Source organism: Oncorhynchus clarkii, chromosome 12 (assembly GCF_045791955.1).
Source record: "Oncorhynchus clarkii lewisi isolate Uvic-CL-2024 chromosome 12, UVic_Ocla_1.0, whole genome shotgun sequence".
Classification (NCBI taxonomy): Eukaryota; Metazoa; Chordata; class Actinopteri; order Salmoniformes; family Salmonidae; genus Oncorhynchus; species Oncorhynchus clarkii.
The window spans coordinates 43270816-43288804 of NC_092158.1; the positions used below are offsets into that span (position 1 = coordinate 43270816).

Below are 17989 nucleotides of genomic sequence, written 5' to 3' on the forward strand. Positions count from 1 at the left end.
TCCAATAAATGTCGTTCCACTTCATGATTGTGTCCCACTTGTTGTTGATTCTTCACAAAAAAATACAGTTTTATATCTTTATGTTTGAAGCCTGAAATGTGGCAAAAGGTCGCAAAGTTCAAAGGGGCCGAATACTTTCGCAAGGCACTGTATATATCGTCATATCGCCCAGCCCTAGGGCTGCTGAAAATGACTTGTCAGGAGGAAAAAACACACACAAGCATCTTCCTGAACATCTGGTGAATGTGATGAACATTTGATGATACCGATAAAGTAGATTTTTAATTAAAAGTGAGCCGCCTGCCTGCCCCGAGCATTTATGTCAAATCATGAGCACAAACAATGCACTGATATATTAGCAAGGACCTGACATTGAATAGTGTCGTTGTAGTGGGGGCATATTGTAAGTGTGACACATTGCAAAGAGTCATTCGCCGGTCACTGGTGAAGAGATTGATATTATAAATACACAATGTTGATATTGTTGATTTTGTTTATATGCGCAACTTCTTTTCTTTGTTTGATTCAATGTAATGGATATGTTTGCATGTAGATGACAGAGTGGTAAGCTTAGACTTGTTTTTTGTCATTTTGTATGACTGTATTTGTCATTAGCGTACACAAACAGCTACACTGGATGAGAGACGCACGTTGACAGCTAACTCAAAACAGCTGTGCCTTGTGATTGTTGACTGTAAAAGAGCTAGCTCACACAGAAAAGGCGATAGATGGTGATAGATGGAATGGGGTTTCCTTCATTAGGGTCTACCTTTCTCATACAGTCCATTAGTGTGTTTTGTTTATAAGCAATGCTTGTGTGTATCTGTGTGTGTTTTTTTAGTTTTTTTTACATATCTGTGTCTATGTGTGTGTGCATGTCTCTCGGCTTGTGTGGTGTGTCCCGCTCTGTGTGTCCGTGTGTGTGTGTTTCCCCCTCCTAATTGAAGTGGACCGTGCAGGCCCTGCGGTAAGGATTATACCTGGCTTTGTTGAGAGGCTTCCCCCAAGGGGGCGTCAGTACTGGCGGGTCAAGGGTCATCTGCTTAATCTTGCCCCACAGGGGCTTTATGGGTAATTGTCAGTGCTTAATCAAGTTTCTGTGGAGCCCTCTTCTCTCAAAGCTGCTGGTTTATGGGCCCTGGTCAAAAGTAGTGCACTAAATAGGCAATAGTCTTCCATTTGGGATGCATCCAGTGAAGCCAAGACAAGGAAGGAGAGCGAAGAGAGGAATCCAAGGAACTAGGAGCAAGGGCCCCTTGTATAGGGTGTGAAAGGTCAACTCAAGCTTTCCCTAACCTTGTGGCACTCCAATCCGGACCCGGGAAGTAGCAAGCTCAGTAGGTTCCCCCAAACCACATGCTGTGAATGGACGGGTCCCTAAGTCGTTTTGGTGGTGCACTGTTTTGGTCTGGGTTAATGATGTTTGGGTAAAGGTTGATATGATGTTGAGATAAGGTCAGGGGCTGTGTGTGTGGTGTGAGCGGTTAAACACCAGCCTCAACAGTTAATTCAGTTTATTCACCCCAGAAAACATATATCTCTAACATATATCTCTGTGGCACTGTTGGGTGAAAATAAAACACATCCCCAATTCTCTCTCAATCTGACACTTCAATCTGGTATTACCTTGCTTATAAACAAAACACGCTGATGTATGTAGACACACACGCACGCACACACACACACACTCGAGAAGGGACGCCACGCTATCTTGACATTTGGAGAAATGATCACAAACGTAAGCGATGAGAGGGCCCCATTGACAGAGATAGGGAGTCCTCATAAGGGAGGTTACCCATCATCAGTATAGATAAAGAATGTCCTCATAAGGGAGGTTAGCCATGACATAGATAGGGAGTGTCCCCATAAGGATGGTTATGGTAATGTGCTCAGGTTTTGTTGGCTTTTCTCATCCTTCATTATAGGAGCGAGTTGTCATTAATCAGATTAAGTTCAGATCCACCCTGCTGGGGTGACATTGCGGGGACATTAGTGGCTAAATTACAGTGTTAATGACCAGCACAACCCCCCAGGGTAAGCACATACACTCACACGCATGTATAAGTACACACACACAGATTGGTCCCTTAAAGATCTGTAGATTGAGTTTGAGACTAATTCATTACTGTAAAACAAGGCAGTTGCAGGGTACTGAATTGGGACCTACCATCACTCTCTATTCAATCAGTTGCAGGGTACTGAATTGGGACCTACCATCACTCTCTATTCAATCAGTTGCAGGGTACTGAATTGGGACCTACCGTCACTCTCTATTCAATCAGTTGCAGGGTACTGAATTGGGGCCTACCATCACTCTCTATTCAATCAGTTGCAGGGTACTGAATTGGGGCCTACCATCACTCTCTATTCAATCAGTTGCAGGGTACTGAATTGGGACCTACCGTCACTCTCTATTCAATCAGTTGCAGGGTACTGAATTGGGGCCTACCGTCACTCTCTATTCAATCAGTTGCAGGGTACTGAATTGGGGCCTACCGTCACTCTCTATTCAATCAGTTGCCGGTTACTGAAATGGGACACACCTGTGAACTGTTTTCAACACTAGTGTTTTCCTTGTCTAATAGTGAGAAATAACAGTCACCACCTCTGTCCCTGGTAGTGTTCAGCAATTAGGCTAGTGTTAATTAGTCTCACTCACACTAAGTGAGAAAGGAGGAAAAACACGTATTCTCGGTTCGCTAAGGGATAGTGATGCTTTTTGGAGTGTTTCTTTAAGATTTTAAATCTGAATATCTGAATAGTAGACCATATAATAATTGAGCCCAGTTGCAATTAATGCCTTCCAACTTGTCTTCCATTTTTTGGAGGAACACTTTTTGGATGGAAATCTTTCCTCTGATAATTTTACTGGCAGATTTGACTGCTCCGCACTTTCCATACTCATGGGAGAAGGTTCGGTGTGGACGTAGTGAGAACGTCTACGCATTGATATCATTTCTGAATATTACTAATCAGGTCATCATAACGTATGCAACACATTCACCCCCATGACTCTCTCACACATCAATAAATAATCTACCAGCCTTGATGTCCCAATCTCAAATTCACACATATTTTCAAAGATGAGTGTGCGATTTTGTGTTGAAAGCTGAGTAACTTCAGAAGGTGAAGACACCCCCTATTTTCACAAGTTTCTCATCAGCTATCTGTGGGACAGAAGCTGACGTGAAAGCAAATTTTTTGGCAAGGTCCATTTTTACAAAAATGGGGTTATGGGGTGATATTTGAGAAGGAAAGGAGCCTGGGGTTAGACAGTGATCCCTCTCATAGTTTCAGGTACACCCCAGCCGCCCACCCCTCCAAATCCCTAGTGGCTTAGGCCAGGCTGCTAGCTCGAAGGCAAGTGTAGCTTTGGCCTCTTTAGGTAGGCCACTGTATGTCAAGATCTCATCTGGGAGCAACAAAAGCCTGGATCACACCTGAAACCTGATAGGGACTCAAAAAGAGAAGGAGAGAAAGAACAAGGAGAGAGAGAGAGAAAGAAAGAAAATGCCTTCAGGTAGCGACCGCAAGCAGGAGGCTTAAGAGAGATGAGAGGAGAAAGCGGGATGAGGGGAACGAAGGATCCGGGGGTGACTGACCGAAGACACCTTACAGGCAGATCATTCATGCATTATTAATTGGTGGATAGAGAATATGAGAGCAAGAGAGAGAGCAGTGACGTGCGGTGCGGTTGGTGTCTGAGTAGGCACTGGCGATTATCAATGCGAGATGTACTCACAAATAAACCTTGATGAAGCCCAAGTTCACCGTACAATGGATATCTCCAACAACCAGAGTGACATAGGCTAGAATATCTTTAAATTACATTTTTAAAAATCCCCAAATGTAAATACCAATGTAACCAGGGTACACAAGCTATAGCCTCCGATAGCGGCATATTTCATATCAACCGACAAAATGACACACTACTCAACTCAGCTCAGCCAAAGACCGATGTAGCATCCACAGATACACTCAATAGGGGGCACTAAAAGTTCAGTATATAAACGTATTTCATTCGAAAAGTTTGAAAAGCAAACGCCTTAGCCTTTCACAATGCATTTACAGTTCTTCCAAAGCACCACACACACACACACACACACACACACACACACACTAATAATATTATTATGTGAAATATTATTACACACAAATATATGCAGTTGAAGTCGGAAGTTTACATACACCTTAGCCAAATACATTTCAATTCAGTTTTTCACAATTCCTGACATTTAATCCTAGTACAAATTCCCTGTCTTAGGTCAGTTAGGATCACCACTTTATTTTAAGAGTGTGAAATGTCAGAATAATAGTAGAGAGAACTATTTATTTCAGCTTTTATTTCTTTCATCACATTCCCAGTGGGTCAGAAGTTTACATACACTCAATTAGTATTTGGTAGTATTGCCTTTAAATTGTTTAACTTGGGTCAAACAATTCGGGTAGCCTTCCACAAGCTTTCCACAATAAGTTGGGTGAATTTTGGAGCATTCCTCCTGACAGAGCTGGCGTAACTGAGTCAGGTTTGTAGGCATCTTTGCATGCACATGCTTTTTCAGTTCTGTCCACAAATTTGTTGCCCACAGTTCTGCTCACAATAGGATTGATGTCAGGGCTTTGTGATGGCCACTCCAATATCTTGATTTTGTTGTCCTTAAGCCAAAATTGCCACAATTTTGGAAGTATGATTGGGGTCATTGTCCATTTGGAAGACTCATTTGTGACCAAGCTTTAACTTCCTGACTGATGTCTTGAGATGTTGCTTCAATATATCCACATAATTTTCCTTCCTCATGATGCCAACTATTTTGTGAAGTGCACCAGTCCCTCCTGCAGCAAAGCACTCCCACAACATGATGCTTCACAGTTGGGAAGGTGTTCTTCAGCTTGCAAGCCTCCCCCTTTTTCCTCCAAACATAACAATGGTTATTATTGCCAAACAGTTTTATTTTTATTTCATCAGACCAGAGGACATTTCTTCAAAAAGTATGATCTTTGTCTCCCCATGTGCAGGTTACATCGATATAGGACTCGTTTTTACTGTGGATATAGATACTTTTTGTACCGGTTTCCTCCAGCATCTTCACAATATCCTTTGCTGTTCTGGGATTGATTTGCACTTTTCGCTCCAAAGTACGTTCATCTATGGGAGACAGAACGCGTCTCCTTCCTGAGCGGTATGACGGCTGCGTGGTCCCATGGTGTTTATACTTGCATACTATTTTTTTGTACAACAGAACGTGGTACCATCAGGTGTTTGGAAATTGCTCCCAAGGATGAACCAGACTTGTGTAGGTATACAATTTGTTTTCCTGAGGTCTTGGCTGATTTCTTTTGAATTTCCCAAAGAAGCACTGAGTTTGAACTTGTACCTGTGGATGTATTTCAAGGCCTAACTCCAATTCACTCAAATGATGTCAATTAGCTTATCAGAAGCTTCTAAAGCCATGACATCATTTTCTGGAATTTTCCACGGTGTTTAAAGGTACAGTCAACTTAGTGGATGTAACTTCTGACCCATTGGAATTGTGAAATAATCTGTCTGTAAACAATTGTTAGAAAAATTACTTGTATCATGCACAAAGTAGATGTCCTAACTGACTTGCCAAAACTATAGTTTGCTAACAAGAAATTTGTGGAGTGATTGAGAAATGAGTTTTAATGACTCAAACCTCAGTGTTTGTTAACGTCTGATTTCAACTATATATTATAATTAAGGTTCTAACATAATTTCCACATCAACAATCGAAATGACTGAAAATTCAGTTTACAACGTCAAAATATTGTCTCATCAAAACAAAATTCTAGCTTTATAAATCAAATGCATCAAAGGGATGTTGTGTATTTTCATGTTCAGTTAAACAATAGCCTAACCCGCAAATTGCAAAGGAAATGGTAATGAGTTAGGCCTACCTTTACTTTTAAATGAAGTCCATTTGTCTGTCCTTCAGGCTGAACCTCTCAGTGTGACAGCATTTCATGGCCAAGGATGACACTTTTTTTTAACCTTTATTTAACTAGGTAAGTCAGATAACAACAAATTCTTATTTTACAATGAGGCCTACCCCAGCCAAACCCTACCCTAACCTGGATGATGTTTGGTGAATTGTGCGCCGCCCTATAGGAATCCCGATCATAGCCAGTTGTGATACAGCCCGGGATCAAACCAGGGTCTGTAGTGACACCTCTAGCACTGAGATGCAGTGCATTAGACCGCTGCGCCACTCAGGAGCCCTAAAATGATCAAACCTGGCTTCCATTTGAACACTGATAAGGTCCAAAATACTGTAAAACATTCCTCTCCTCTCATCTCTGATTGGCTGTGTGCCAGGCTGCTTTGTCAGGGCGAGTATGGTACATTAGATGGGATGATTTTCTGTCCCTTCCTCTGATGGTCAGGAGGTGCAGGTGTTGGTCTCCCTCTCTGAATTATACCAAGTTATCCTTGAAAATACAACTTGAAAACGTTTGGGGTGCAGTACAGTGTATATTTGTCTTTTCCTTTTTCTAGCTTCAATGAACAGAGCTTACCCACACGCATGCACAAAATATGAAATTGGCTCAATGCAACAAATGAAGCTAGGCAAAGCAGCGAGGTCTATGCTGTTCATTGACAGTGACTGGAATCAGGAACGGCCGCGAATGCCCGCAAGTTTTGAATGGATTTGAATTGATGGGAAGGAAGGCATGAATACCCTAACACGTTTTGATGCAGTTATAGCACATTTTGAGATTTTGAGCATAAAACAACCTTGAAAGAAAACAGATGAAAAATGATGAAACAGCTTTTCATAACAGCTTTTCTTATTAGATTATCACAGGGTAAGCACTGCCACTGAATGAAAGACAGTGTCTTGTTTTGTTGTTCGCATGAGACCAAATTATGATTGGCCTCCGCAGGCCTATCAGTGAGATGGTTATTCAGCTCTTCATGTGATTGGCTGACACACTCACACATTGTTGACATAAGGGTTGAAGTTACCCCTAAGCACTGATCCAAGGTCATATACTCCCATTTTTACTCCCAATGGTTAAAGTTGGGACTAACAGATGATAAGATGACTCTAGATCTGTCATTAAGGGCAACTTCTACCCAAAGCACTGAAACTACCTAGAACTCTGTCCAAACATTTCCAATCACTAGCCACTTGTGGCCTAAGTGAAATACGAACAAATACCAACTCCACTATCCTCATAGTTATTTTTAACACACTAATACAGGCTACTGCCATTTTCCAACAGACTCCATTCAGTTTAATCCATATCATCAGCAGCCTGGCATTACAGTATATTGGATCGAGTCCAGAGCAATATCCCTTCTCCTCATAAACTTTATCCTCACGGAAACTTTATCCTCTGGTGCTAGCTTAAGGGCATAGCCAGGCACCAATTGGATAGTGGCAGAGTGAAATAACGATTGAATGCGGGTCAATTCGGAGAGATACGGAAGGAGAGCAGCAGACTACACTAATGGAAGTGGCGAAGAGGTGCAGAAGAATCTGATAAAGAGTCATTCAATGGGAATACAGATTGAGGGAAGAAGAAGGGTTGATGGTTGATTACAACTGGCCAGTAGGTGTGGTTTGATAGAGGGTGCTTGGTTATTTTTGGTAGAGTTGATGTTGTTGGTGTGCGTGGTTGTATGTGTGTGTAGGTGTGTTTGTGAGTGTTCGTATTTCTATAAGCTTTTGTCTTATGCTCTGTGTGCAAGTGTGTGTACATGTTTGTCTCTTTTGTATGTTCTGTAAGTGTTTGTATTTCTGTCTCATGCATATGGATGTGTGTGTGTCTGGGGAGTGTGTTAGGCCGATTGAATAATTCATCCACCTTGTGTCAGAAAGGAGCCTGTCCATTATTGATGAGCCGCTATGCCACAGGCACACGCACGCGCACACACACACACACACACACACACACACACACACACACACACACACACACACACTCAGGACACTGAGTAAATGAAGACCATAGGGAGGCAACACGCACACACACACATGCACACACACTCAGGACACTGAGTCAATGAAGACCATAGGAAGGCAACACACACACACCAATTTTTTAATCACAAGTCATACCATTATTATCCCAGTATTGAGGGGCTTTGGGTCATTCAACTAAATCATACACTGAGAGCCGCTCCTGCGTGTTGAATTTCATCTGTTTTGCGTTCACCCTTTTTTAAAAACTAGACTTGATAGCGGAGACAGTACAAAGCTTTATGGCATACAGGTCGTACTTACACATGAAACTTAGACTACATTATAATGCATTCATGCAGCCACCCTGCGCAGTGAAAGATGTGGTAGACTACCCTAACTTACGATTTCTGATGTGGACTTTCAAGGTATCTTTCTGACTCTCCCTTACAGAGGGAAAAGCAGAGCTATTATGATCTTGCTATTACCACTCCAAATGTATTACATCAACACGAAGTGCTTAGGGGGTTAGGGGTTGTTTTGGAATTGGGAAGTAGGCGTAGTACTCTGTATCACCCTCTCTCTTTTCAATTCAATCTGCAATTGTGCTTTATTGGCAATAAATATGTACGGAAATTGCCAAAGCTAACTATAATAATGAATGTTTGCTGGATAATAACAATTGGCCCCCGTCTCCCTCCCCTCTCTTACCAGTCTTGAGGGATGACTTCAGGCAGACACCCAGTGACGTAGTCGTGGCGGCAGGGGAGCCGGCGGTCATGGAGTGCATCCCCCCGCGGGGCCATCCGGAGCCCACCATCTCCTGGAAGAGGAACAACATGAAGGTCAACGACCACGACGAGAGGATCACCGTGAGTCCTATCCATCTGTATATAGACCTCTGTTTCATCCTTCTATACTTTCATTGTTGTGGCTATGCAAAAAAGAGGCCAGTGCATTCGGAAAGTATTCAGACCCTGTGACCTTTTCCACATTTTGTTACGTTACAGCCTTATTCTAAAATGGATTAAATTGTTTTTTCCCCCTCATCAATCTACACACAATACCCCATAATGACAAAGCAAAAACAGATTTTTAGAGATTTTAGCTAATTTAACCATAAGTATTCAGACCCTTTAGTCAGTACTTTGTTGAAGCACCTTTGGCAGTGATTACAGCCTCAAGTCTTTTTGGGTTTGACACTCAAGTTTGGCAAACCTGTATTTGGTGAGTTTCTCCCATTCTTCTCTACAGATCCTCTCAAGCTCTGTCAGGTTGGATGGGGAACGTCGCTGCACAGCTATTTTCAGGTCTCTCCAGAGATGTTCGATCGGGCTCTAGTCCAGGCTCTGGCTGGGCCACTCAAGGACATTCAGAGACTTGTCCCTGAAGCCACTCCTGTGTTGTCATGGCTGTGTGCTTAGGGTTGTTGTCCTGTTGGAAGGTGAACCTTTGCCCCAGTGTGAGGTCCTGAGTGCTCTGAAGCAGGTTTTCATCAGGGATCTTTCTGTACTTTGCTTCTTTCAAATTTCTCATGATCCTAACTAGTCTCTCAGTCCGTGCCGCTGAAAAACATCCCCACAACATGATGCTGCCACCACCATGCTTCACCGTAGGGATGGTGACAGGTTTCCTCCAGACGTGATGCTTGGCATTCAGGCCAGAGAGTTCAATCATCAGACCAGATAATCTTGTTTCTCATGGTCTGAGAGTCTTGAGCTGCCTTTTGGCAAACTCCAAATGGGCTGTCATGTGCTTTTTACTGAGGAGTGGCTTCTGTCTGGCCACTCTACCATAAAGGCCCAATTGGTGAAGTGCTGCAGAGATGGTTGTCCTTCTGAAAGATTCTCCCATCTCCACAGAGGAACTCTGGAGCTCTTTCAGAGTGACCATCGGGTTCTTGGTCACCTCTCTGACCATGACTATTCTCCCCAGTTGCTCTGTTTGGCCGGGCGGCCAGCTCTAGGAAGAGTCTTGCGGGTTCTAAACATCTTCCATATAAGAATGATGGAGGCCACTGTGTTCTTGGGGACCTTCAATGCTGCAGACATGTTTTGTTACCCTTCCCCAGATCTGTGTCTCGACACAATCCTGTCTTGGAGCTCTATGGACAATTCCTTCAACCTCATGGCTTAGTTTTTGCTCTGACATGCACTGTCAACTGTGGGACCTTATATAGACAGCTGTGCGCCTTTCCAAATGATATCCAATCAATTTCATTTTCTACAGGTGGACTCCAATCAAGTTGTAGAAACATCTCAAGGATGATCAATGAAAACAGGATGCACCTGAACTCAATTTTGAGTCTCATAGCAAAGGGTCTGAATACTTATGTAAATAAGGTATTTCTGTTTGTATGTTTTTGCAAATGTATTTAAAAATCTTAAAATCTGTTTTCGCTTTGTCATTATGAGGTATTGTGTGTAGATTGATGAGGAAATGTTTTTTTAATCCATTTTAGAATACGGCTGTAACAACATCTGGAAAAATCAAGGCGTCTGATTACTTTCCCAATGCACTGTATATCCGTCTATCTATTATATCTATGACATAGTCCCTTCAGAAAGTATTCACAACCTTTGACTTTTTCTTAATTTTGTTGTTTAAAGTTAATTTAAAAGTGATCAAATAATAAGTTGCATGGACTCTGTGGCAATAATGGTGTTCAACATTATTTCTGAATGACTACCTCGTCTCTCTTCTCCACACATACAGTTATCTGTCGGGTCCCTGAGTCGAGCAGTGAATTTAAAACCACTAAGAACAGGCAGGCTTTCCAATGCCTCGCAAAGAAGTGCACCTGTTGGTAGATGGGTGAAAATAAAATAAAAAGCAGACATTGAATAGCAGTTTGAGCATGGTGAAGTTAATAATTACACTTTGGATGGTGTATCAACACACCCAGTCACAACAAATATACAGTCGTCTTTCCTAACTCAGTTGCTGGAGAGGCATGAAACTGCTCTGGGAGGCCAATGGTGACTTTAAAACACGTACAGATTTGAATGGCTGTGATAGGAGAAATCTGAGGATGGATCAACAACATTGTAGTTACTCCACAATACTAACCTAATTGACAAAATGAAAAGAACGAAGCCTGTACAGAATAAAGATATTCCAAAACATGCACCCTGTTTGCAGAAAGGCACAAAAGTAATACTGCAAAGAAATGCGGCAAAGCAATTCGCTTTTTGTCCTGAACACAAAGTGTTATGTTTGGGGCAAATCCAATCCAATACAATACTGAGTATCACTCTCCATATTTTCAAGCATAGTGGCGGCTGCATCATGTTATGGGTATGCTTGTAATCATTAAGGACGGGGGAGTTTTTCAGGATAAAAAAATAATTGAAATGAAGGTAAGCACAGGCAAACTCATAGAGGAAAGCCTGTTTGTTTGCTTTCCACCAGACACTGGGAGATTAATTCACCTTTCAGCAGAACAATAACCTAAAACACAAGGCCAAATCTACTCTGAAATTGCTTACCAAGATGACAGTGATGTTCCTCAGTGACCGAGTTACAGTTTTGACTTAAATATACTTGAAAATTGATTGGAAGAACTGAAAATGGTTGTCTAGCAATGATCAACATCCAATTTGACAGAGCTTGAGGAATTTTTGAAAATAATAGTCATATAATTATTTATTGTGTGTCCCTTTCAGGAAATATGTCTCACAGCTCAACAAACAACAGCACAGCATCACCAATAGGTGCATAAATACATAAATCACAAGCAATAACTACAAAATAAAACACAATTGGGCAAATGTTGCACAATCCAGGTATGGAAAGCTCTTAGAGACTTATCCAGACAGACTCACAGCTTAATCGCTCCCAAAGGTGCTTCTACAAAGTATTGACTCAGGGGTGTTTTTTTTCCGATAAATTACCAAACATTTCTAAAAACATGTTTTCACTTTGTCATGATGGGGTATTTTGTGTAGATGGATGCGAAAAATATATATTTAATCCAGTTTGAATTCAGGCTGTAACACAACAAAATGTGAAATAAGTCAAGGGGTATGAATACTTCTGAAAGCACTGTGTGTGATATAGACACACATGGCATTTTAATTTCATTCATAGGACATTTGAAAAACATTTAAACACAACCATATTGTTTTACAATTCATATATTTGACAACCTGCCCATTTGAGGTTTGAACCTACAATATTTGGGTGCCAAACCAGGACTTTCATCCTTTGTACCACCAGGGAAGCCCTCTTTCATCATCAAAAATGTTCAGTATATAGCCATGGCAGTATGGCCAATCAGGAATTCTATGCTTCTTTTTAAACATTCTTAAACGTAACTAACCCAGGGAAATACTGGTAACTGGGCTATTCACCATTATTTTGTGTATTCATATACTTCTTAAATACAGAACCGTCAAACTAAATATGATTATTTTTTTTAATCAATTTTGAATTCAGGCTGAAACACAACAAGATATGGAATAATTCAAAGGGTAGGAATACTTTCTGAAAGCACTGTATAACTAAAGTTGAAGTCGGAAGTTTACATACACCTTAGCCAAATACATGTACATTTAAGTTCAGTTTTTCACAATTCCTGACATTTAATCATAGTAAAAATTCCCTGTCTTAGGTCAGTTAGGATCACCACTATATTTTAAGAATGTGAAATGTCAGAATAAGAGTAGAGAGAATGATTTATTTCAGCTTTTATTTCTTTCATCACTTTCCCAGTGGGTTAAAGATTTACATACACTCAATGAGTATTTGGCAGCATTGCCTTTAAAATGTTTGTCTTGGTGGCCTTGGGCCATTTTGCCACAACTTTGGAAGTATGCTTGTGGTCATTGTCCCTTAGGAAGACCCATTTGCGACCAAGATTTAACTTCCTGACTGATGTCTTGAGATGTTGCTTCAATATGTCCACATGATTTTCCTACCTCATGATGCCATCTATTTTGTGAAGTGTACCAGTCCCTCCTGCAGCAAAGCACCCCACAACATGATGTTGCCACCCCCGTGCTTCACGGTTGGGATGGTGTTCTTCGGCTTGCAAGCCTCCCTCTTTTTCATCCAAACATTACGATGGTCATTATGGCCAAACAGTTCTATTTTTGTTTCATCAGACCAGAGGACATTTCTCCAAAAAGTACGATCTTTGTCCCCATGTGCAGTTGCAAACCGTAGTCTGGCTTTTTTATGGCGGTTTTGGAGCAGTGGCTTCTTCCTTGCTGAGCGGCCTTTCGGGTTATGGCGATATAGGACTCGTTTTACTGTGGATATAGATACTTTCGTACCTGTTTCCTCCAGCATCTTCACAAGGTCCTTTGATGTAGTTCTGGGAATGATTTGCACTTTTCGCACCAAAGTACGTACATCTTTAGGAGACAGAACGCGTCTCCTTCCTGAGCGGTATGGTGGCTGCGTGGTCCCATGGTGTTTATACTTGCGTACTATTGTTTGTACAGATGAACGTGGTACCTTCAGGTGCTTGGAAATTGCTCCCAAGGATGAACCAGACTTGTGGAGGTCTACAATTTTATTTTCTGATTTTTTGATTTTCCCATGATGTCAAGGAAAGAGGCACTTAGTTTGAAGGCAGGCCTTGAAATACATCCACAGGTATAACTCAAATTTACTCAAATTATGTCAATTAGCCTATCAGAAGCTTCTAAAGCCATGACATTATTTTCTGGAATTGTCCAAGCTGTTAAAGGCAATCAACTTAGTGTATGTACAATTCTGACCCACTGGAATTGTGATACAGTGAATTAAAGTGAAATAATCTGTCTATAAACATTTGTTGGGAAAATTACTTGTGTCATGCACAAAGTAGATGTCCTAACCGACTTGCCAAACCTATAGTTTGTGAACAAAACATTTTGTTGAGTGGTTGAAAAACAAGTTTTAATGACTCCAACCTAAGTGTATGTAAACTTCCGACTTCAACTGTATATACAAGTAGAACCTAGAATACCTATATCTATACCTAAGTTTAATCTTTCTATCATTTAAGCGTTTTATCCATAGACCCTATGGTTGTATCCCTTAGTTTGTCAGCTGAACACTGGTCAATACTCTATGACAGTTATATGCTCAAAGCTATAATGGACACTCATGTGTATGGAATTGCATTGATTTTTGATTATCGGCAATGACGGAAATGAATAGATTATACAGCACATTTAGTTGAATCTATTTGAAAGTGTAATGGCAAAAGCAGACCCACCACAACAACAGAAGCAGACCCACCACCGTCTCTGCTCACCCTGAGGCTTTAAGCACTCAGATACACTATACAATACACTACAAGTCACTTATCTTAATAGACCCCAGCTAGCACATAAGGTTCTAAGAGCCACATGTTTCGTAGAGCTTGGGGGGAGCATGGTTGTCCTATGGTTAATTTGCATACAATCTTCCCACAACTTTCTGGGAGTGGTGCACCATCGTTGCTTGGCTTTGGAAAATTCTCTGCACATTTAAGGAACTTCACACAATAAAAACAATTAAATTATTGGTATTTTATTAGGAACTTTCCTAATCATTTTTTTTTATTTAACTAGGCAAGTCAGTTAAGAATACATTCTTATTTACAATGATGGCCTAGGAACAGTGGGTTAACTTCCTTGTTCAGGGGCAGAATGACAGATTTTTACCGTGTCAGCTTGGGGATTTGATCTTGCAACCCCACGTTTGCGTTTAATTTAATAAATAGTTCAGAGAACGTTAAAAAACAATGTTCTCCTGTGGGTATTTCTGTACTTAAGCACGTTTCCTACAGGATTCCTCATAGTTCTATTTTAAGTTATGTTCTCAAATTGTTCTGAGAACGTTAAGAAAACTTCCCATAAAAACCACAAGAAAACTTTGGTAACGTTCAGAGACCGTTCTAAGAATGTTATTTAAAAACATATACATTCTGTTCTCAGCATCAACAATACTCTCAATCCTCTTGTTAAGTGTGTTCAGGTGTGTTGGCCACACCCACTAATTGGCTACAATTGATCTTAAAGAGAGCCCGTTTCCTTTGAAATGGTGTCTGTTTGAATAAACTAAAATGAACAGCTTTGTATGGGTAAAAAATAAAACGTAGCATGCTAGCTCCATCCTGGTGGTGAAGTGGACTAATTCCATGGAAATAGAACAGGAGATTATAGGTTTGAATCTCTCTGATGCCTAGTCACAATAAAAAATACATGTATTTCCATGATTAATGCTTAATGAAATACATTTCCATGTGTCCTATCTGTGCTAGGATTTCAAAAAAGTTCACCCAAAATAAGCTAGTCATTTTATAAAAAGTTTTATTGAAACATAATTTATTTTCTCAGAGTTTTAATAAGACCTCGCAGAAAAACTTCAGAAAACCTCCATGCAACCTAAAAATAAACGTTAACAGAAAAGGCAAAATGTTCTGTTTTACTGGTCAGGAAACGTATTGCTTCGTTCCCACAACCAATGGAAACAAGAAACATACGTATCCACAACGTCCAAGGAACCAAATGTGCTAGCTGGGAAGGCTCTTATTTAATGTAGTCTACATTTGTTGGGAGAGAGAAATAGAGAGAGTGGGGTGGGGTGAGGTTGGAGAAAGAGAGAGACAGACAGAAACAGAACGAGAGTAGGGTGGTATATAGAGTGAGCTAGAAAGAGAGAGAGGCAATGTGATGCCAGGGCTGTGGAGAGAGATTGAGCGAGAGAGAACAAGGGAGAGATGGAGGGAGAAAGAGAGCGAGAAAGAGAAGGAGACAACCATAATCAGAAACAGATAACCAAATGCCTAAAATGTTGTTTACTCAATATATAACATGACAGAGTGAATGGGCTTGGGGACATGACATGACTCTTCCCTCTGTGGTGGCTTTTAAGGGAACACCGTGGCTTACTTCTTGACCAGTGGAGGCTGCTGAGGGGAGGACGGCTCATAATAATGGCTGAAACGGCATTAAACCATATGTTTGATGTATTTGATATCATTCCACCTATTCCGCTCCAGCCTTTACCACGAGCCCGTCCTCCCCATTAAGGTGCCACCAAGCTCCTGTGTTTCTGACTAACATGTTTGTTTATCCCCTCTCTCCCTCCTTTCCAATTCCTTTCCCCTTAACTATAGATCCGAGGAGGAAAGTTGATGATTTCAAACACGAGGAAGAGCGATGCGGGCATGTTTGTGTGTGTGGGCACCAATATGGTGGGAGAAAGGGACAGCGACCCAGCAGAACTTGTGGTGTTTGGTGAGTGGAGTTTCAACATATTAAGTTTTCCCTCTCCTCCTCAACACATTCAAATGCTCTGTGTTTCCTCTTCTCCCTCTGTTTCTCACATTTTATCGTCTGCTGTGAATTCATCATCTTTTCCCTACTTCTTCCACTCTCCTATCTTGCCCTCCTCTTTTCTCTCCCCATCTTTCTCTCCTTGTTTTGCTTTTTCCTCCCTCTTTCTTTCTTAACTTAGCTTGTTCTCTCTCTGACCATGTCTCTGTCTCTGTCCATCTGTCAGAGCGGCCCATGTTCGTTAAGCGTCCAGTGAACCAGGTGGTGCTGGCAGATGACATGGTGGACTTCCTGTGTGAGGCCCATGGAGACCCCGCCCCCACCATCCGCTGGAGGAGAGAGGAGGGAGAGCTGCCCCGTGGCAGGTGAGGACACACACAAAGATAGATACACACACACACACACACACACACACACACACACACACACACACACACACAGCATCACATTAGCATTGGTCACCAGAAATCAATGAGGGTGAATGGATCCCAGTTAGCATGCAGTACTATCCTATCAGCTCTGCTCTGCTACTGTTGTTGTTGTTGCAGGTCAGAGATCCGCAGTGACCACAGCTTGCGTCTGACTCAGGTCCGGGCCGAGGACGAGGGCACCTACACGTGTGTGTCTGAGAACAGCGTGGGAAAGGCAGAGGCATCGGGCAGCCTGCAGGTCCACGGTAAGACCGGGCACAACACATGGGGATTCACACACATGAAATGCAATTAAACTGACTGGTACAGAGTGACACACACACATAAGTAGAGACACAGGCACGTACACCAATAGGATATTATGGCATGGAGTTGCATGGAGATTATTGGCTGTTGGGAGATGATTTCGTTTGGAGAGTGCAGCTGCAATATTAATGGGGTATGCCAGTGTGTGTGTGTGTGTGTGTGTGTGCGCGTGTGTGTTTCGTCTACAACACACTCAGAGTAGAGGAGATAGCCAGAGGGGTTTCTGTTTGAGCACATCTCTTTCAGTCTGAGCCCTCTCACTCCCAATCTCCACCTCTCCCTTTACACATGCATCCCTTAATTTTTGACCTATAGCCGTCATATCATAATACCTATTCATACCAGGGATTGGGGTCAATACCATTTCAGTTCAATCAATTCAGAAGAGTTTGAAAATGTACTTGCAACGTGGCATTGATTTTCTATAAGGAAGTTTCAATTTCACTTTCTGACTTGACCAGTAAAACATCATCTAACCCTGATACACTGATTCTTGGTTCATTGGACTGCACTGCTCATTCAATCATCCTCAAGTCTCAACTCAACTCGACCCATCTCATTTTCATTCATCTCTCTTTTTTCTCTCCGGTCCATTTTTTTCCCCATCTCTCCGTCCCAGTGGGTCCATTTAGTAAGTACACCATTTCATCTCATCTCTCTGCATGTAGCGTGTGTCAAGTGAAGGACAAGGATTGATCTGATTGCTTGCAATTGGGTCTCGTCCATGCGGTTGCCGTATTTGGCATAGTAGAAACCCCCCATTTGCTTTTATCTGATTGGCGTCTTGGTGAAGGGGGGATAAGTCAATATGCATTAAATGCCCCTGGCCACCCAGTAAAATCATACTCTGCAATACCATATATGGACATGGCCCAACAGCAGCAATCCAATCAGCTTTGAGTTCATCTATAAAATGGTCTGTACTATAGATGTATATATTTACAGCAACAACCATTAACATTGGAATGCCAAAAAAGGTTAAATGCTAGTCTTTTCTATACACCTACAGTGACTGATACCGTGTGTGTGTGTGTGTGTGTGTGTGTGTGTGTGTGTGCGCGCGCGCATGCAT

At 41.7% G+C, this 17989-nt stretch overlaps 1 protein-coding gene across 1 annotated transcript in view; it reads left to right on the forward strand.

The window, feature by feature from the left end:
* LOC139423215 (roundabout homolog 3-like) overlaps positions 1-17989 on the forward strand; it is a 104982-nt gene that overhangs the window by 25519 nt on the left and 61474 nt on the right. The window contains exons 2-5 of the mRNA XM_071174971.1: positions 8640-8797; positions 16021-16141; positions 16407-16545; positions 16729-16856. Of these exons, the coding sequence (XP_071031072.1) occupies positions 8705-8797; positions 16021-16141; positions 16407-16545; positions 16729-16856 (481 nt within the window). The 5' untranslated portion in view covers positions 8640-8704. The remainder of the gene's footprint in view (positions 1-8639; positions 8798-16020; positions 16142-16406; positions 16546-16728; positions 16857-17989) is intronic.